Below are 21,827 nucleotides of genomic sequence, written 5' to 3' on the forward strand. Positions count from 1 at the left end.
GGACACAGGTATTTGGAAACAGGTTTGGTCCTTACCAGGCTTGCTTTTCAGCTTTGTTAGGTTGGGACCATGGAAGCATTTAGTCAAATGCCAGTTTTGCTCCACTATTGAGACAAATTCCTGAATACTTTATCCGATGCCCCATGAATAATATTTTCCACTTTGGCTGAAGGAAACAGGAGATATTCCCAGCCCTGTGTAAACCATAGGAATTGTCCCTTGTAATCATTTTGAGTAGTCCTTTCTCTGGTGTTCAGTAATTTCCTCACAGCCATGCACTTATTAGCTGAAGACTCAACAGGGCCACTTTGCAGGTCTCCAGTGAGCTTTCCCTCTGCAGCTCTCTGCTCACCAGCCCTGACCCTGGTAAACTCCAGCTGCCTTGGTCTCCTCAGAATTCCATGTCCATCCCCTCATCTCACAGAGGCTGCCAGGCTGTGTTTGGGTTCCCTCTCCCTATGCTGCAACCTGGAAATGTCTCCAGGAAGCAACTGGGACGTGCACAGGGCTCATCACATTTCTCTCTCTATGAGCACCGTCCTTATCACCTGACGGCCAATGTTTTGGAAACTGTTGTTACATACATTTTAGCAGGTGTGTTAGTTGTTTTGATGGGAGTGTAAATCTAGTTGCTGCCATTCTGTATTGGTTGGAGGTGGAAGTTCACCATTGTAATTGCAACTTCCTCCATTACACTGAAGTAGGCACTATCATTGAACACATCAAGTGATGGCCTCGTGCACTGCAATGTAACACCAATGCAACTAGTATTGTACATATTTGCCCTGTAGCCATTTGTCTCTGCTCATACCCCACCACCAGACACCAGTGATTGTTCCAATAAGAGTGGAGATGAGGAGAGTGAGATGGGTACAGAGGGAAGATGACCACCTTCCAAGTGTCTGCTGGAATCTCTCTGGAGCCTGGCAGGCTGTCAGCACTCAATTGCTTGTTGCATAATTGAATGAATGTACGCAGGCTCACGTGCATGCTTGCATGAATAAATGAACCAATGCCTGTGACTGGGTGGGTTTCTAAACTGGTCCACTAGTTCTCCAGACCAGACACCTTGCTTCCTTCAGACCTCGCTTCTTTCAGACCCTCATACCCTTCCTTCCTTCCAGGACACAACTCTCATTAGTGGAGACTGCTCCAGAGCCTTCCTGCTGGGAGGGAATGTCTGAGTTCTAGGACGCATGCTGCCTCCCACAAGCACTGTTCCTTGCCTTGTTTCAAACAGTTCCCTCACTCTTCAGTTCCTTCCTCACTGCATTATTGTTTTTAGCCTGATGCTGAGCGAATGTCCCTTATTTTTTTTTCATATTTTTAGAAGTGGATTAGTCCTTTAATTTCTTCACCATAACCCTGGCTACTCCTAGCTTTCAGGAATGTGAATGCCACTTTTAATTGGATTGTAGATTTTTAGAGTATCAGAACTCTGCCCTATCTGTTCTATTTGCAAAAAACATCCAATATTTTCCCTAATGATGACCTGTGCTCTGTTTTCATCTAGCCTCAGGGATCTCACTGACTAGCAAAAGGAAATTTGATGGAGCGATTTCATTTTTGAAGTTAGTAAACACAACTGAATACTTTCATATGTCGTTGCTAAAATGTGTTCAGAGAAAAATGGTAACAAATAAACAATCCAACAATCCAATGGTTTTGAAATGTTTCCAGTGTAAGAGTTTTTATTCTGGTTTCGTGCTCAGTTAGAGTTACCTACAACAGACTACAGACAAAAATAATTAGGAAAGGCTCAACGAAAATGTCAGGAAACAATACAGCAGGGGATGTTGGGTCTTGCAGATCTCAGACAAGTTACCGGATCTGAATTTCAGTCCCAACACTGGGTGACAAAATCTCTAATTTAGATGTGATAATTAATTTAAAACAAGATTGCCGGCTTGGATCCTGACTACGCTGACTTGTAAACAATCTGAAAGTCCTGTGACAGTCACCTTACAGGTTAAAACTTCTGGGGGTGGGGCGTCTACCAGAAGATGGAATACAATTTTGTGAGTACCGGCGCAAAACAGGATAAAGAACGGTCAGAAAAAGCCAGAACCAGTGTGGTCAAGCGGGCAGGGGAGGCAGCAGGGACAGAGGGGACAGGAGTTTACCACAGACGGGGCGGGCGCGCGCGGCGCGGAGGGCGGCCTTACCTCAGCGGAGCGGCCGGCTCCAGCGTCAGGGCTGAGGGCTGAGCAGCCTGGAAGAGCGCTGGTCTCTTAAACGCCGCTGCCACCAGACGGCCTCAAGGTGTCTCCGGGCCGCTCCTCAGCCCTTGGCTGCTGTGGGTGGCTCGGAGGGTTCCGGGCAGGGCTGCTCCAGGTGCAGGCGCGGCCATGATGGCGCGGCTGTGGAGGCCTCGGAGCTGGGCTGTCTGGGGAAGCGGAGGTCGCCATTACTTAAGGATGTAGGTAGGGTCTTTGCTGCACTGGAGCCTAAACAGGCCCAGAAGCTGGAGGATGGTGTTAGGTGCGCCATTCTTGAAAGGGGTTTCAGGGTGTTCCTGAGATAAGCCATGTCGCGTTCCCCCCCATCACCCAAACCTTGGGCTCGGCGTGTGTCCCAGGGCGGGACCCGTGGGAGCTGGTGCCGTGGGAGGAGCCGTCCGAGTCCGAGGGCGCCGCCTGCTGGAGAGGAGGCTGCTTGGCGGGCCTCTTTCTCCCCCTGGGCTTCTCGGGTCTTGGCTCTCCGGAATCCTGCGTGTCCGCTTCTTTTAGTGGCCAGAAAAGGAAAGCAGAGTTCCTCGTCTCCACGTCCTCTCTAGAGACAGAGAGAGATCGGGGTTACCCTGTCTTGGTGGCTGCGGGATCTACAGAGATGTCCAAGCCATCCCCATGGCTGCTTCTCAGCTCCTCTGCCCAGGCCCCTCTTCCCATGGAAAGGAGTCTCTGGAGCACTGTGCACCCAATGCTTTAGGCTGGGCTTAGTGCCGCTCAGTTCATTTCCACGAGCCTTTGGTGTCTGGGAGCCTCCCATGACATGGAGAACTTGAATATACGGACCCGTCCTGACCAAGCCAGTGAAGGAACAACTCCCAGCCCAGAAGCCCCTGGAAACGCCTCAGCATAGACCTGTGTCCGCCCCAGGGAGATGAGCTTGGCCCCATCACAGCCCAGTTCATCCCTGAACTGAAGCTTGTACATCAGAGATATTCTTTCACACCCTGAGTTTCTCTAATGACTCCAAGGTATACTATCGGAAACATTTCCCCAAATGTCCAAAATGGTATGATTTGTAATGACACTGAACTTCCGAATGACTATGAAGTCACTGAGCTAGATTACTATTTAGAAAATGCGCTGACAAAGCTTCTTTACCCAGAAGTGCTGTCCTTCAAAGGTAGCGCCTTGGCAACACCATGACCTCATTCTAGCCATGCCTCCGTGGCTCACGGTTTTGGGAGCTCACCTTTTTTCAGGGCCTTCAGGGTAAGTTAAGGACACCCGCCGCCTAGTGTTAAACCTTATTTTGTTCCCGTAATCAGTATCAGCTATCTTGATCACCCTGCCTTCAATCTGAATAATTTTTTGTTTTGTTTTTACTCCGCATAACTTCTATTACTGCTTTGGATCCTTCTGGAAATTATCAGGGAAAAAACAATAAAGTGGAAAGAGAGCTTTTGTTATTTCCAAATAGAAAACGCCATCATTCAAATCCCTTGTGAAAGAATCAAGATTCATTACACATGATAATTTTCAAAGACTGGCTCAAAGACTCAGGAGAGAATTCCCAAGAGAGATGAAAACATTGGCCTGGGCGATAGCAGTGACATTGAGAAAAGCCTTTCTGGGAGGCCACAGACAAAAACCATCTTTAAATCTGAGGCCAGCGCTTGTGTGGATGTATAGGTTCTGTGATAGCAGGTTCTGAGAGACTTCTAGGAATCATGTTTCAAGGTTGCATTTACCGCCCCTGCTCTGTGAAGTCTAAAATCTTATCCATCACATTACCCTCAGCTATCCCTCAAATTGCTACCGCCCTCCAGAGCAGAATAAGTTGATACATTCTGTTTCTTTTTCACGTTTTTTCTCTATTTGCCATGAATTAGTATCCATGATTACAGTTCAGTCCCTAAGCTATAATCTCTCAGAAAGAGGAGCGACAAGAAGGGAATGTGAGAAGTGGAGAGATTTTCAGGCACTAAAGGCATGGAAAGAACAAGGTAGGGAGACGCCTACCCCCTCGCCTGGAGGACTCTGGGAAGAAGAACAAGAGAGACCCAGGAGCAGCGTGTGGACAGCCCTCACCTAGGGCACTGGTCACCCAACTCACCAACCACCTGAATAATGGAATTCCAGTGAGGCACAAATGAAACAAGAGGTGTCACTGTCATGCAAAGGTGCAAATGACATATTGTTAAGTGGAAAACACGTCACACAACAGAATGCATATTACATCTTCATTTTTGTTATGAAAATTGTGAATCCGTAAGGATGACCGGAGCCCTTGCATTAAACTGTTCACAGTCACCCTTGGAAAATGAATTCCAGTAGAGCTATCACTTTCTTGACATTAAAAAAAGTTTGCAATTGTCATACATGATAAAGAGAAAAAAATACAGCTTTTTGATATAAACTGATATGAGCTTATGGTGAAATAAGAATCACCACAGTGGGGAAGACACTGTAGAAGGACCTATAACAAGGTAAAAATGGTGGTTACTTTCGAAATGTGGGACTATGGGTGGTTTTTGTATTATTTCTGCTTGTTTTTAATTTAGAAATGTTATTAACTATGCATTACTTTTGGAATAAGAATAAAGCAGTACACATCATCACGATTAGTACAAAAAGCAGGCAGGAGTTTTGATAAAAGTCTTAAAGCAAATACCGCTTGGCTTCTGTATTTCACACTCCAGGATGGCTGTGGTCAGCCAAGCTCAAGATCTTTCACAAAGAAGTGTCTCCTTATGGGAGGGGTGGGAGCAGGAGGCAGGGTGGGTGGGAATCTGATGTGAAGGCCTCAACCCCACCCCTGTGCTCACACACCTCCCTCTCCTACCTGACCCAAGCCCACTCAGTGGAAGGGGGAGGGCCGCCAGGGTCCTGAACTCCAGCCAGCGGCGTTCTCCACCAGCACTCCTAGAAAAGACTCACTGAGTGGCTTTATTTTCCCCAGTCTCATGCCCAAACAGAGTTCAATTAAGTTGGGCTACAGATCTGGTTGAATAACATGATCAACCTACAATAAATATGTGCGCCTGTTCAGAGCAGGGCAGCCAGGCGCTGTGCTGGTTCCACTTCTGGGAAGAAAGTGCTGAGCGTCCACCCCATGCCCTCCTGGGGTCAGAACCCACCCCCTTTGCTGGATGAAGCATTGGCAGCTTGTCAGTAATCCTGCTGGATCCCTGAGGTCTCGTTTGTATTCTGCCCTCAGTGTCTCTCTCTCAGCAAGGCTGTCTTAGAACATAAAGAAGAAGAGGACCCATGGAGCAGGCACCAGCAGATGTTTGATGAAGACCGGTGGGGGGCTTTCGACAACTGAAGGGGCGGAGAATGAAGAGCTGGATAAGCAAAGGCTGTTGCTATCTGAATTGCTACTGCTGGCCCTGAAGGCTGGCAAATCTCTGTGTCTCCTTGTGTCCCCTTGTCCCATGTCCTAGGGCACCACCACGTGCCTCCTGAATGTAAGCAGTGGCATGTGTCCTTCTGAATTACATAGGACACTCACAGACAGGGTTTGTTGCTGAACTGCACGTTTTTCAGCGCTTTGTTCCAGCGTAAGAAATGGGGCTTCTACTCCAACCGGAGGGGACGGAGGGAGCTAATGACATACAGAGGCCTAATGATTTCAAATGCACAGACGCCTCTTAGGAGAAAATCGTCAGGAGTGACCAGGCGAGATTAAGGGCAGTGATTCATCTAATGTAATGTCAGAGGCAGTGCTGAATCTTGACGTTTCAATCAATGACTTAATTTCACTGACGTCAGGAGACAATGTGAGTCCACAACACTGCACGGGGTCAAGGGAGGAGCGTTAAACACTGCGGACTGTATCGTTTCCAATGGGACATACTCCCAAATCCAATGGCTTCATGGAAAGTTACTCAGCCACTCAAAAGAGAGATAATGAGAGGCTAATACTTTGTGTAACAGGAACTGGGGGGAACAGGGGTTGACCAGAGATCCAGACATCCCCACCTGGCCCTGGGAGGGTCTCTCCTCCTGCCAACTCATACACAGCCACGTCCCCAAGACCACACAATGACCCTCAAGCAGCAAGAGAAGAACACGCCTCACCTCCAGGGCCCCAGAACCCAACAGCTTCCTCCAGATGCCTGACGGTTTCACTGGAGCACAGAGGAAATGCTGAGTCCTATTTTGCTTTCCTGGTATCACATTTGGAATGTTATTATTATTTTTTAAAAAATAAATCATACTCTCTCTAAAGAGACTATTTTTTTTTTTTTTTACAGAGTCTTGCTCTGTCGCCCAGGCTGGAGTGCAGTGGTGTGGTCTCGGTTCACCGCAAGCTCCAGCTCCTGGATTCAAGTGATTCTCCTCTCAGCCTCCTGAGTAGTTGGGATTAAGGGTGCCCACCACCATGCCTGGCTAATTTTTGTATTTTTAGTAGAGGCGGGGTTTCACCATGTTGGCCAGGCTGGTCTCGAACTCCTGATCTCAAATGATCTGCCCACCTTGGCCTCCCAAAGTGCTGGGGTTACAGGCATGAGCCACCGCGCCCAGACAAGAGTCTTCTTAAGGAGGAGTCTTGAAGGTAATTTGCCCAAGCCATGCTCTGTTAAGGGTGAGGGGAGGAAGGATTCCAGCTCATCTGGGATTCTAGCTAGTTACGTGGCACCAGCTGTGTGCGTTCAGTTCAGGCGGCCTGAAACCCCAGCCTGTGGGTGGTTGAGTAACGCCTGCTACAGGCACCTCTTCTCCACTGGAGAACACCAGCAGCTGGAGCATCAGACCCACCAGGTACCTCCCCCTGCCCTGGCCAGAGGCCACAGCCCTCTGATGGGAACGGACGACAGGGGAGGCAGCCAGGGAAGGGCTTGGTCTGTGAGTCCCCTGCCCTGGCAAGGCGAGAGGATGCCAGATGGAGGAAAATCCCCCTGTTCTGCCTGCTTCTTGTAGTTATTGAGAAGGACCACATGGGAGAAACTACACGTGTGTTCTCAAATGAAGGAAGTTATAGACAGGATAAGGACTATTCTCCCTCAGAAAAGACATCTCGGATGCCACGGAATGTAGCAGAAAGCTCAGGGAAGCTCTTGAAGGGAAGGGAAGAGAAGGGAAGGGAAGGGAAAGGAAAGGAAGGGAAGGGAAGAGCAATCATTTCGCTCCATCGGACACATTGTCTTGAAAGACACGCCTCTCAGCTGTGTGTCAGAGAATGCTGTCGTCATGCTGCAAAGGAAAGAGACAATCAATCTGCACCCGCCTTGCTGGTTTCACATGGCAAATATGGCAATACCAGCATCCGCTCCTTGAGGAATGAGTAGTCTGGAATTTAGCAATATTGATAACATATTTTATAAGCCAACCTTGTTTTTTATTTTTATTTTTATTTATTTATTTTTTTTTGAGACGGAGTCTCGCTCTGTCGCCCAGGCTGGAGTGCAGTGGCTGGATCTCAGCTCACTGCAAGCTCCGCCTCCCGGGTTCACGCCATTCTCCGGCCTCAGCCTCCCGAGTAGCTGGGACTACAGGCGCCCGCCACCTCGCCCGGCTAGTTTTTTTTTTTTTTTTTTTGTATTTCTTAATAGAGACGGGGTTTCACCCTGTTAGCCAGGATGGTCTCGATCTCCTGACCTCGTGATCCGCCCGTCTCGGCCTCCCAAAGTGCTGGGATTACAGGCTTGAGCCACCGCGCCTGGCCACCAACCTTGTTTTTTAGAAAAAGTCTTTAAGAATCATTTAGGTGTCAAATTTTAAGTTGAAAATGAAAATGTGCATCAGCTTTTGCCGTGTTCAATAGTTTTGAGCCATTCAGCCTCCAAATGCCTTTCTTCCTGCCTTTCACTGTGCACCATCCTCACTCAGAAGCCAGAAGACAGACCTGCAGGAAAGGCCCCCGGAAGGAAGGAAAGGAGGATGTGGGGAAGATGGAGGCTGTTTGGGCCCAGGTATCCCTTGTCTTACCCTGCAAGCAGATAGTTACAGTAAATTCGGTATTTAAAAATTAAATTTAGTCAAATAATGTTCTATTGGAGATGTAACCTACAGTACATGTCTTTAACAGCCTGTGAAGAAAGCATCAGGATTTTTTTAGATGGCCTCATTTGGAATGTAAAAAGTAAAGTAGAGGTTCCTCTCCAAAGACTTTCCTCCCCATCTAATTAGGAATAAATAGTAACTTCTCTTAGAAGCAAAATGTATTCAAAGACCTGTGCTAACATTCTTAAACATCTGCTGGCTGTAATAAAGATATCCATGTACTTTATGTTCTTAGCTCCCACAATGTAGCCTACATACTTGCCCTGGCATCTATCTATCTATATATATAGATATATATACTGGTCCAAGTCAGCATTAGGTCATAGTCTGTTCCTCTTCCTTATCTGAAGGTGTTTTTACCTTTCTCAGCATTCCACAAATTACTTCCTCCTTCCTTTGTTCTCCTCTGCCTTTGCCTCTTTTAAAAAGTTCAGGCCGGGCGCGGTGGCTCACGCCTGCAATCCCAGCACTTTGGGAGGCCAAGACAGGCGGATCACGAGGTCAGGAGATCGAGATCATCCTGGCTAACACCGTGAAACCCCATCTCTACTAAAAATACAAAAAAAAACATTAGCTGGGCGTGGTAGCGGCGCCTGTAGTCCCAGCTACTCGGGGGGCTGAGGCAGGAGAATGGCGTGAACCCGGGGGGCGGAGCTTGCAGTGAGCCCAGATGGCGCCACTGCACTCCAGCCTGGGCGACTGAGCAAGACTCTGTCTCAAAAAAAAAAAAAAGTTCTAAGTTGTTAGCCAATCGGGACAAATACAGAATGTGAGGCCCCGTTCCAGCCAATGGAAACCGGACATAGCAGTAGGATGGATGCATCAGGTTATAAATGACCCTGCTCCTTTGTTCAGTGTACTCTCATGGCAAAACTGCTGGCGAGTGTACCCTTTCTGCAGAAAGTAAAAATGGCCTTGCTGAAGAAATTAAATTATGTTCAAGTGCTATTTCTTTACAGCACCAGGGAACAAGCATTTCTAACAGGAATAATGGTGTGAACGCTCCCTAAGGAACACATTTGTAAAGTAAGTGAGAAAGAGCTCCTGAGCAAAGGACCTACCAGAAGGAAATCCCAGCACAGATACAAAATCAGACCTACACCTTTATGTTTGTACTCGCTTCTGCTAGCCCCGATGATAGAAACAGAGACAGGTTAAGCTCTGAACTTAGTAGGTTGAATGTGAACTCTGCTTATGAGAATTAAACTAGTCTCTTGCTCCCACAGAGGCAACAAAACAAAAAAGAGTGGAAATTGCAATGGGGGATGAGGGAGTCAATGAAGACTTCCGCTGTGTGAAGCCCAGAAGCAAAAGTAGATAATTCACAGTGAAGAGCTTTAAGTAAGGCCTGGGGAAGATAGAAAACAAAGGCTTTTCTCGACATACAAAGATTTGCATTTTCATTCTAAAATAATGGTTGATAACATTGAGTTTGGTGAAAATGGGTAATACTTAGATACAACAGCTCATATTCCTTCACAAGGAGCTATGATTTGGACATCATAGGAAACAGAAGCAGGACCCACAGGGACCATCGTTGGGGTAGAAGTTTGAGATGAACAGAAAATGTCCTGCTATTTTAAATGAAGTATCAACCCATCTAGACAAAGAATGGAGAATTGCAGCACATGTTTTTGATAATCATAGCTAAGGAAAGGCTCTCTGTGGAGCCGCACACCCCCTGAGGAGCACTGCTGGGCATCTGCATGTGTCTGTATATACTGATTTGTTCTTCAGATAGTTTTGGGGGCATTCTGTGAGCTGGTCTCTGGCAACAGGGATTCAGAGGCAGATAGAGCCTGTCACCTGCCTTCAAGGACTTGTGCCTGCAGAGTCCAATGCAAAGGAAATTTTCTTTAATGGAAACCTCTACGGACTGCAGTGGGACCACCTCACTACCTGGGGGTGCTGGGGTGCTGGGACATCGCATGGTGGTGCTGATGTTTGAGCTCAGTCTTGGAGTCCCTCAGGTGGCCAAGGGCAAGGAATAGCTTTCCAGGGAGAATACTTAATCTGGTGAAGTCACAGAGACCTGAGAAAGCATGGTGTGGGCAAAACCTACACGTAGCTTAATGTGGTTAGTATGTAGAAGGCATTGGCGGGTTAGCTGGGAGTGGCTAGGGAAAAATGAGGTAAGGTAGGCAGGTCTGGGCCAGACCAACAAGAAGCTAAGCTGAGATAAGAAGGGGTGATGGGGATGGGGCTCTGAAGGATTTTTAAGTGGGGGAAGGGACACAGGCAGATTTGCATGTGAGGAAGATGATTCTGCTCAGCCCTTATGGTGAGTGGCTGGGACTGTGGCAGGAGAAGGCCGGAGGACATGAGCACTCCTGGCCAGTTAGGATCCCTGTAACCTGGAGACCAAGGGGGTGTGGTAGGTGAAGGACAAGCAGCAGCCAAAGATGACCACCAGATTTCTGGCTGGACAGCTCCGTGACTTGTGGGTGAAAGGGTGAACTGAGATGGGGAAGCCTGAGATGGGAGCAGGTTTGTGGGGAACTGTGATTTCAGTTTCAGATGTGCTGAATTTTTGAGATTCTGTACACTCAGGTGGAAATATCCAGTGGGTGGTTGGAAATAATGCAGTTCCCACAATGTGCTAACACCTGCCAGACAATGACCATCCCCAAATCTTCACACCACCGTGATCCTGCAGACGAGCTCACGGTCAACGAGCAACCACAAAACTAATGAGGGCAGGGCTGGGATAGAAACCCAATCTTGGTTCCAATGTGCTTCCCCCTATAGTTGCCCACCACGGCTGCACCTTGCAACCAGCTGGAGGCTTTCAGAAAAACCCACCTCCAGGCCCACTCTCAGTCTGACTGTGACACACAAGCACAGGAGAGCAGGCTGGGTTGGAGAAGGAGACATGGGGTCCTTAGTGCAAAGGGAGTCATGAAGGCAGTGGGTGGCAGTGAAGTCAGAAAACCCAGCGAGGTGGAGCAGCAACAAGCCTCAAGAGGAGGGGCTGGGGCAGAAGGAGGGGCTGGTGGTGTCCAAAGCGACTGCAGGAGCAGACTCAGTCAGTGAGGGCGGAGCTCACTGGTTCAGGCTCATGAGAGGTCCCGTGTGGCCTCTGTGGAAGGAGTTTCTTAGAGGGTAAGGGTGGACGCCAATACCCAAGGCTCAGGAGTGAAGAGGAGGCAGGTGAGTGGAGATGTTGAGTCTATCCGATGGTGCATGGAGACTGGCAGTGAAGGGCAGGGAGCGTGCTGGATCATACTGCAGAACCAATGGAGTGGTAGTTATTCAGGAGTGTGTGTGTTTGTGGGTGCTGCGTGTGTGTGGACAGGAGGTCTACCTGTGTACTTGCTGAGGTGAAGGGCTCAGTGAAGAGGAGGTAAGGAGAGAGGTGAGAAGAATCCAGGGATACCTGATGGATCCAGGACCCGAGGTAGCGGAGGATGGGCCTCTGGAGGCCAGTGGACAGATCGGCCTGGGGTGAAAGGAAGGACACTGATTCTTTGACATCAGGGGCAAAGGCAGAGACTTCCATAAGCCGAGAGGTAGGAGATCAGATGTGGAGGGAGAGGATGTCTGATGGTTCTATGACGACTAGAAGGTAAGGCCATCGGGAGAATGAAGGTTAGCACCCAAAGACGGCCTGCAAGCTCTAAGAGAAACTGGAAGATGTTTCCTGGGTCCTTTTCCCCAACACTAGCTCAACATCCATCTTCATCTCTTTTTGTATGGCCTTGACTCCAAGGTCATGGCTCCATGACCCCAATTTTGATGCCCCTCATTGGCCCCATGGACTTGAGTTTGTGTTTGCTCTGCAGGCCTCCCCCTTTCCTTTTGCCTTGGCTACCTTTAGTCTACCTTTACAGCTCTTAGCAATCCTGCTGCCTCAGCTGAAAATGTGTTGACTCCACTGCAGCCCCTGGAAGCCACGCCCCCCAACACCCTGAACTGGCTACAGGCAAGCCAGGGTCAGCCCCTTGCTCCCACCTCCCAGCAAGGGGAGAGGCAGGTAGGTGACTGGACCCAAATGCAACTTAATTAGAAGGCCTTGAATCTTTACAAATAAAAGGGGAACCATTTTTTCATATTCATGACATATTCGTGAATGCTTTTCTGAAGGGTCAAATCATGTTGAATTTGAGATGAGAAGCAGATGGATGAATACACAGTGGGTGAAAGGTGTGACGTTGAAGGGATAATAATCACAGAGCTACATTTTAAGTAGGACATTCTCCATCTCTGCTTTTCTTCCCTAGTATTTAGAGGTCATGGATCTCTTCTCAAAAACAGATTAAAGGTGCAAGGACATAAATTAATATTCAAGAGATAAAAGTTGAGTACACTTACACTTCTGTATCCTCAGGAACTGGAAGTGACTTTATATGAGAGCAAGAGACCGCATACTTATTTTGGCTGATCTTAATAAGTGCACTCCGAGGGCAAAATTCCTGTAATAGCACCAACAGAGTTCACTCAGTTTAAATCAGAAATGTCCACCGTTCAGATATAATTTTATTCTAGCTCAACCCATTATAATGGCTTCTAGTCATTATCCTATTCAGGGTGACAGTTAAAAGAGCAGTTTAAATTCAGAGCCTCACTTGATAATTATTTGCTGAATAAAAGTCATCAGAGTCCTCTCTGTCATTTCTCCATATTCTGGATCAATTGCCAAGTGTACCCACGTAAGACACACACACACGTGCACACACACGTGCATGCACATACACCTTCATATAACCACTTTCCTTTCTATCTTTATTTCAGCCTTTGGCCACCACTTTTGCTGACTGCCCCACCTTCAGCCTCTTCGGGTCTCCCCAAGTCCCTATCAGAACTGTCTCCAGTATCCTTCCCCACCCCCCGACGCTGCCCCCACCACCCTCCACCCCCGGCCATGCCACTCTAGCCTCCAGGGCCCCACATCCTGTAGGTAAATTCCAAGGTCCTTTCCTGGACTCTGCGGCTTCCCCTCAGGGATCCTAGGTCAACTGCCTCATCTGTCCCCACACCCTAGGGCATGCCTGGGGACATCTCTTAAAACATCCCTCCCTTTCGCAGTTGATATGCCCAGAGTTGTCCCACACACCAGGGAGAGGAAGGCTCTGCCTTTTCAGATGCTTCTCTACCGCTATCCAGACAGCTTCAGGAAACTCCATTTTCTCCAAGGGGTTTTTTTCTGGAGTGATTAGCAGACACCTCCTTCTCTGTTTGCCCTGTTGGGTTGGATACAGGGCCCCAGCGGCCGCTGGCTCTGACGGCCTTTCTCCTTTGCCCTTAACCCTAAACTTCATTTCCCACGCCCCTCTCCCTGATGGAACTACCTCATGCCACAGTCAAGGATGTACTGGATATTTTCATTCTGTATTCTAGGCAGCTGGGCACGGTAGTTTAGAGGGTAGCCCATGGAGCCAGATTGTCTGCATTCAAATGCCTGCTCACCACACCAGGTGTGTGCTTTAACTTCTGGCTTCAATTCCTTTTCTGGAAATCAAGATAATAATAGTCTCCACCTCACGGTGTTCTGAGGATCCAAGGGTCCGCTCTGTGTAAAGCGCTTGGATTGGAACGCATGGGGCAGAGTAAGGTCCTAAGAACCAGCCACTGTTACCTGGCGTTTTCCTCACCAATCTAGTTCACTTGTGGGTCTGTTTTCCCGGCATGTTAAGTCATCCATGAAAACAATGTCATTTTCCATTAGGAATGTCGTTCATTCAAGTAATTTAAAAAACAATTGTGAGACCCTTCTCTTCATCAGGGGCTGTGCTGGGAGGGACAAAGGTGAACAGATGTGGTCTCTGCCTTTAAGGGTTTAGAGGCTGGTGAGGAAGCCAGTTTGGCAAGAGCAGTGTAGTGGACAGGAGGGCCTGAGGGCCCTGCAGGAAGTCACGATCAGGCAGAGTCTTTAGGGTGACGGCAGTTTAGGGGAAAGGAGATGGGGGAGGGCAGTCCAGGAAGGGGCAAGAGCCTGGGACTCGGAAAAGCCCACCGCATTCAGGAAGCAGTGAGCCTTCCACGTGGCTGGAGGTCAAGCTCACGGAGCAGGCTGGGGCCACACAGGGGTCCGGGGGGATTCTCCCTGAGCGTGACACGAAGCATGTGTGTGGGTTGGGCAAACGACATCATCGGTTTTGTAAACTGATACAGAATTCTTCTAAAACTTTTAGAAAAATTACGTAGAGAAATACATAATTAAGGAAGGAGTTCTTAAACAAACACAGACAGGGCGGAAGGAGAAGAGGGATACATTTGACCATATTAAAATTTAATGCTTCTCTGTCAACAAAAATTCCAAAGTTAAAAGACAAGCAACAGACTGGGGAAAACTGTCGGCTGCATATATTACCAAGAATTACTACCCAGAAGACGCGAAGACCTCCCCTAGTCAATAAAAAAGACAAACGCCCCGACAGACAATACAGACCCTTAACAGTTATCCGTCCAATGAGCAAATCAGTCTAGAGGTGATACAGTGAATGGAGTCACTCCCACTTGCTGGCCCTGGGCAGTGCGGGAGGAAGGGATCTGAGTGATGCTACCAACCTCTGCAGCCACATCATCCCTGCTGGTACCTAACACATGCCTGCCAGACACACAGATCTTCTACATCTTTTACATGTCTTTTCCTCAAGCCTCACAATCACCCCGTAGGGTACACATAGACAGATATAGATATCGATATGTAAAGAATTCATTTTATAGGTGACCAAACTGAGTATCGGGGGTGAAGCCATCTGCCCAATACAGAGCAGAGTGAACGTTCAAATAATTCAAACACAGGTTTTTTTGTTTTGTTTTGTTTTTTAACTGTAAAGCCTGTGTTCTTTTCACTCTCCTCCACTTTGTCCCTGTCTGCCCTTCTTAGTCTCCCAACTTCTGCCAACTCTGGAGGTGGTTCCTAGGTAAGTAGGAGGTGGGGAACCAGGTAGTGGCACCCCAGTACAGGGGACACAGAGGAGAAGGAGGCACTTGGGGAAAGGGAGTGCACTGGCTTGCGGAGTGCGAGATGCCTGTGCTCACTCGGAGGGAGTGCTCCAGGACGACCCAGCTAGAAGCACAGGGCTGGAGCTCAGGGCAGCAGCGGGGCTGGCACTTCTGGCACAGAGGAGGTGTCCGGAGATGGAGGCTCACTCCGAAAGACGCAGGGAGGAGGCAGAAGAGGATAGTGCTGGGAGGAGCCCAGGAGGTGCCCAAGTCTGCAGGGCCAGCAGGGGACCTCAAAGCAGGGGCAGTAGGAGGAGGAGGAGGAAAAGTAGGATGAGGACGAGGAGGAAAAGGAGGATGAGGACGAGGAAGATGGAGAGCCAGAGAGAGTGGTGCTCCAAGACCCTAGAGTGAGCCTGCCTCTCCGTCAAACGCAAAGCACGGTTCAGCCATGGAAGCCAAAGGACTGCACAGCACAGGCAGCAGAGGCCACGGCCACCTCAGTGAGGGCAGGGTCTGTGTGGCACAGTGGGCAGGAGCCAAAACACAGGGAGTGGAGAGCAGGGCAGCAGATGCAGCCAGGGAAACCATTCCTCACAAAGCCTGGCAGTGCCAGGAAATAGCTTGGCATTGCCCGGGAGAAAGTCTTTTTCTAAATGAAAATCTACTTACTCTCCGGTTGTTACACTTCAAAACTGTGTAGAATTTTTCTGCGGCCTCATGCTTATTGGGAAGTGCTATGACAATGGCAGGGACGTAGAAGTCAAATCCTCTGGGTATCACAATTTTGGCAAACACATAATCTCCAACCTGCAGAGGAGAACACAGAGCAAATATTTTGCTTAAGGATTGTACAGACAATGTTAATGTAAGCTTGTTTTAAAACACTACAAGGCAATTGGCAAGTACTGATGCTAAAATTCAAATACATATTTTTTTCTCAGTTGAGAAAGAGTTCCAAGATTCTCTGGGCTCATTGGGCCACGTCTGGAATTTTGTGATCAGTTTGGGAAGCCCCGTTGTAGTAGGACTTCACCAACTGACAAGGGCCAGCAAGATGGTGAGGGTTCTGGAAACCACACCCTGAAGAGACTAGTTGAAAGAACCTGGGGTGTTTGTCATGCAAAGATCCTCAACAGTGTCCTCATCTGCCAGAAGGGCTGTCACCAAGACGTAGAAAGGGAGAGGTTTGTTTAATGTCGCTCTAAAGCACGCACCCAGAATCCATGGGTAGAAGTCACAAATGGAGAATTTGCAGGAGAAAAAGTATCTTGTGGAGGGACATGCGGAGGCTGCGGGCCCTCGTGCATCGTCAGGGGACGACAGCACTGTTGCGTGCCAGGGCCCTGACTCGGAAGCAGCAACAGGCCCGAGGATAAATTCTCTAATTCCCCCTCCAGAGCTTCTCCTCCAGGCTCACAATGGGCAAGACACAGCAGCAGGGTGCTCTGCAAGGATTTCCCTCTACTCCTGGGCCTTGAAGCTGGAATTAGGATTGTGGCAAAAGGATAAGCCAGACACGGCACAGCTTTTATGAGTTTGTGACCAGATGAGAACACCTTAGTCTGGCTCATCCGAGGCAGGAGAACAGGGTCTGGAGTCAAGGAACTTAAGGTCAATTCATGCTGACTTTCTAAGGCTGAATCAAGGGAAGCACCAAGGTCTGGGGCAGGGAATCTGGGGCCCATTCATGATAATTTCCTAAAGTTAAATCAAAGGGAAAACATCTGGGTCTGGGGCAGGGAACCTAAGACCAATCACCACGAACTTCCTAAAGCTAAACCAAAAGGAAAAACCCCATCTCCTGATGCTGGGTAGCAAAGGATCAGTCTCCCTGCAACCCTCCCCTTCCACCCCGGCTCAGAGGGAAAGGGAGTGTGCCTTGGATTGCCCAGAGGCCAAGCAGGGGCCATCCCTTCATCTGCACAGGGGCCAATTCACCTCAGCCTTTAATTAGCCACAGATCAAATCCTTCGTCCAGAAAAGCGGTAGTCCATAGGGACCTCAAAAGGAGTATTTAAAACCCAGAAATCTTTGTAACGGCGCCCTTGTGTCTCTTGCGGCCCATTCCCACTCTGTGGGGTGCCTTCTCACTTTAATAAATCCCTGCTTTCGCTGCTTCATTCCTGTGTTCCATTCCTCTGTTACTTTATTTGTGCATATTGTTTAATTCTTTGTTCAAAACACCAAGGACCTGGACAACTCATACTCACAGCCTTTCTTCCGGTAACACATGTGTGGAATGCACATTTGGGGTAACTGTGCATTACGACATCACCGTCTGACATCAGCTGATTACAGTGCCAAGGAAAATGCTACCTCTGCCCTTGTTATTATGTAATAGAACAGAATGGAATGGAGTGGAATGGAATGGAATGGAATGGAATAGAATAGAATAGAATAGAATAGAATAGAATAGAATAGAATAGAATAGAATAGAATAGAATAGAATGGAATAGAATAGAATAGAATTTTTTGCAGTTAAAAGTGTCCACAGTACTGGCAGCTACAGCAATGCCCTTTCCCCAACCTCTATTGTCTTATAAAGGGACAAGGACCTCAAGGTGCAATGCAAACAAGCCTGTGCAGCCCTGAGCTACATAACAAGGAGTTGGCAGGTCAGCGTCACGAGCAAAGAAACCGCCAGGCGACGGGTCCCAGAACAGGGGCTGTGGTTCTTCCTGCCCAAACACACCCTCCCTGCAGGAGCCCGTGTAGGTTCAGCAAAGGGCCAAACAGTGACCTTGGCGTTCTCGATTATCCAGAACTCTGTGGATGGTGAAAAGGGGCCAGAACACATCAGGGACTGGGTACCTGGAGCAGTGGGCAGGGCATGGCGCCCCCCACAGGCATGATGAAGGAGGTGGACACGACCTTGGTGTCTCCATACCTGAAGCCCACCAGTGCTTGGGTGCGGCTCACACACTTCTTCACAACCCCTGCAAGGAATCAAAGAAAACATAAAATGTAAAGACAAATAACATCCCTTCCCATAGGCTTGTGCCATCTTTCCGGCCACACTGAGTTATAACACTTTGCCTGTTTAAATCAGTGTGCCCCTGTGATTTCTCCAGCAGATAATGTTGGGTACCACAGGATGCCTACTGGGTTGACCAACTCAAAATGGTGATGCACATGCCTGGTCTGGGCACCCGCTGAGATGAGAACTGGCGAGAATGGACGAGATCTGTTCATCCTGCACCATCAGCCTCCGTCCTGACAGGAACATGCATCCTGGAAATAAAGATCCTCTTCCCGAACACTTCCTACCACCTGATATTTTCATTTACTTTAGCCCTATTTTCTTCCATAATACTTAAAGATAGAAAATACATGTTGTTAATTAAATTGTGAAAGTATAAAGGAAATATAAACTCCTATCCAAATCGGCTTTTCATCTGACTAGACTGAACATAATCGGCTTCCCCAAAATGTGCAGCTGAAAGGAACAAAGAAAAAAGAAGTAAGGCTGGACGTGGTGGCTCACGCCTGTAATCCCATAACCTTGGGAGGTTGAGGCAGGTGGATCACCTGAGGTCAGGAGTTCGAGACCAGCCTGGCCAACATGGTGAAACCCCATCTCTACTAAAAATACAAAAATTAGTTGGGCATGGTGGCACATGCCTGTAATCCCAGCTACTCGGGAGGCCGAGGCAGGAGAATCACTTGAACCTGGGAGGCGGAGGTTGCAGTGAGCCGAGATTGCATCATTGCACTCCAGCCTGGGCGACAAGAGCGAAATTATGTCTCGAAAAAAAAAAAAAAGAAAGAAAGAAAAGAAAAGAAAAAAGACATAAGAAGTTTCTTTTTTAGTTATACTGAAGGAGTGCATGATAGATACATAAGGTTGGTGTAAAAGTAGTTGTGGTTTTTGCCATTAAAAAAAATGACCGAAACCACAATTACTTTTGCACCAGCCTAATATATATACATATATATATACACACATACATATATTATTTAATTATATAATAATTTTGTTATACCTTTCAATATAATTATTAGAATAGATTATCATTCTAGGAAAAGAAAATACCTGTGTTAAGATGCACATTTTTTGTCATTTATCTGACTTGAAATTTATCTTCCCATTAAAAAGGGATTCTGAACATTAAGGGGGAGATGATGACATTGGACACCTCCCCTGGCAGTATCAGCTGCTCACGGGCCCTGATGGAGACAGAAATGAGCGTGGGCATCCTGGGTTCCCCAGCACGTGCTGCAGCGGCTCCCCGGTCCCGGCTCACCTGCCTGCTGAGCAAAGCCCTATGTCCTCTCATGGGGCAAAGAGACAGTTGCTGATTTTCATCTTGATCCATGTGTCTTGTTTTAAATGGCCAAAGGAATGAATTTTTTTTGCAAAATATGCACACTCAGGCCAGCTTACCATTGTGTTTTCTGATCGGACTGAAATGTTTAATTTGGGTTTTGAAATATTTACACATTATTCACACATTTTCTACCATAAACTGGCTTTACCCTTTTAATCAGAAAAATAAATACTACCTTTTAGAAATAATTTCTATTCTGGAAACAAGAGCCGCTCCTGATTGAGAATCAGGGAACTTGTCTCCTGCCACGCACTGTGTGCCCCACGTTCCTCCCACGGCCCCGGGGAAGGGTCTGGGCTGCCACCACAGCCACATTGGCCCATGTGACTCTCTTCAAATCCTCAGCCTTTGGGACTTAGCAGTATCCAGTATCAAAACTGCTAGGCAGCTTTTCAGTTGTTTGCCTAAATTGAGAAGTTGTGACAGAGACTGTGTAGCCAACGAAGCCTAAACCATTGATCACTGACTTTCTTCTTTGGACCTAAACTTTTTGGACCGTTATGATGACTTCTTTTTAGCTCCTTTAATTCAGCTTCCTTCTCTGTAAAATCTCTGTAGATGTGAGTCTTTGTTCATCTCCAGAAATGAGCACAGTTTCTTATGGTCTGTCTTCAATCTGGCCTCGCGGGCCCTGCACTCTGGGCAGCTGGAGGGCCCAGGACTGGCCTGTCCCACTACTGCTAAGCCTCTGTACCTGCTCCTTCTCCATCTAATTAAGGGATTGCTACCATTTCTTGTGTCCTGATTCAAGATCAGCTCCAATTTTTGGCTTGCCTTACCCTGTAGTTTCTCTCTGTCTTCAGCCTTGAGAGGTGAGGCTGTGTCTCCCAGCTCTGAAATCTCTTGGACCTGCTTGAGGACCTGGGCTCTGGAGGCTGGCCAAGCTGAAGAGCCTCCACTGCCTCCCCTCTTTCTCTGGGTGGAGGCTGGCCAAGCTGAAGAGCCTCCACTGCCTCCCCTCTTTCTCTGGGTGGACGCTGGCGGGCCCAGAGCCTCCACTGCTTCCCCTCTTTCTCTGGGTGGAGGCTGGCGGGCCCAGAGCCTCCACTGCCTCCCCTCTTTCTCTGGGTGGAGGCTGGCGGGCCCAGAGCCTCCACTGCTTCCCCTCTTTCTCTGGGTGGAGGCTGGCCAAGCTGAAGAGCCTCCACTGCCTCCCCTCTTTCTCTGGGTGGACGCTGGCGGGCCCAGAGCCTCCACTGCTTCCCCTCTTTCTCTGGGTGGAGGCTGGCGGGCCCAGAGCCTCCCTGGGGATGAGTTGGCTCCCTGCCTCAGTCGGGGTTGTCCTATATTCAGCTGGAGAAAGGGCCTGTGTTCCTACAGAGGCCTTCAGCAAAAATGCTGCGGGTGCTCAGGGCTCAGAGAATTGATGGCACAGTCTGAGTAAACAGTAGAAGTCAGTTTGTGTGGTGAAAGATGCATGAATGGTTCTGAACCTTTGCTCCAAACAGATTTTCTCAGGCTGGAGACTGGATTTTTTTTTTTTTTAAACCTTTGGCTCTAAGAACCTCCTGATATATAAAGCCCGGCTTGAATTCCACCTCTTCAAAAAGGCTTCGCTCTGCTCCAGCCACAGCGTCCCTCCAGCGGCCCACTCCTGGGCAGTGTCATCCTTCATCGTCCTTGTGTCGGCTCCTCCTTCCAGTCTTGGAGGTTTCCTTTCTACCCGCCGTGCGGACTGTTGCTGCTCTGACTTGCTGTGAGAAGTTCTCAGCCGCGGTGAAACGGAAGCAGCTCCCCGTCCCCGGCAGAGGAGGCAGTGTTTATCCCTCCTCCTAGGAGGAGCTCTCACATGGGACGCAGAAAAACTCTTTCCGCGGAATCAACAAAGGGCTGTACGTCATCACATGTAATCTACACAGCCACTTACGAACGGTTTCATTGTTTTAAATCCCGTTGGAGAAGACAGGGACACTGAGGTGCAGGGAAACAAAGTGACTGCAGTCGGGTGGCCAGCAGAGGCAAGAGGCAGAATTCAAATACGTGAAAACACAGGATTTTTTGACCTGAGCTCATTACACTTGAGAAAGCGTTCCCTTTTGTCCCCTTTCCTTCATGATAACTTGTCCTTATGGCATAGTGCAGAAATCACCGGGGATTTCCCGAAGTAAAATGCTGCTTCTCACAGAACCACAGGAAGGATGACCCAATTTCCACAGATAATGATTTCAAACAAGGGTTGACAATGTGTCTTCCTCCTTGTCTTTCGGCATCCAGATAAGCCAGGCTATCGCTCTGTACAACACAGTCATTTCCTCAGCTGGACCACCCACACTGACCCCTGGAACAACACTGGCCACAGGGAAATCCCCACTGCAATCCCAACGAGGGTGGCAACAGCCCGCCCGGCCAGCTCTGCTTCCGCGTGGACCTGGCTTCATGTAGTGGACACCGCAATCCAGTGACTCCAATCTTGCCTTCTGCTGAGGTGCAT

The 21,827-nt window shown here is 48.5% G+C and overlaps 1 protein-coding gene across 1 annotated transcript in view; it reads right to left on the minus strand.

The window, feature by feature from the left end:
- Nucleotides 1-1,663: 1,663 nt before the first annotated feature.
- Nucleotides 1,664-21,827, minus strand: part of VWA3B (von Willebrand factor A domain containing 3B) — a 238,457-nt gene continuing 218,293 nt past the window's right edge. The window contains exons 24-29 of the mRNA XM_025353936.1: nucleotides 17,880-18,004; nucleotides 15,738-15,875; nucleotides 12,489-12,589; nucleotides 2,556-2,772; nucleotides 2,166-2,386; nucleotides 1,664-1,732 (exon numbers count right to left, since the gene is read on the minus strand). Of these exons, the coding sequence (XP_025209721.1) occupies nucleotides 2,258-2,386; nucleotides 2,556-2,772; nucleotides 12,489-12,589; nucleotides 15,738-15,875; nucleotides 17,880-18,004 (710 nt within the window). The 3' untranslated portion in view covers nucleotides 1,664-1,732; nucleotides 2,166-2,257. The remainder of the gene's footprint in view (nucleotides 1,733-2,165; nucleotides 2,387-2,555; nucleotides 2,773-12,488; nucleotides 12,590-15,737; nucleotides 15,876-17,879; nucleotides 18,005-21,827) is intronic.

The sequence above is a fragment of the Theropithecus gelada genome, chromosome 13 (genome assembly GCF_003255815.1).
Source record: "Theropithecus gelada isolate Dixy chromosome 13, Tgel_1.0, whole genome shotgun sequence".
Lineage (NCBI taxonomy): Eukaryota > Metazoa > Chordata > Mammalia > Primates > Cercopithecidae > Theropithecus > Theropithecus gelada.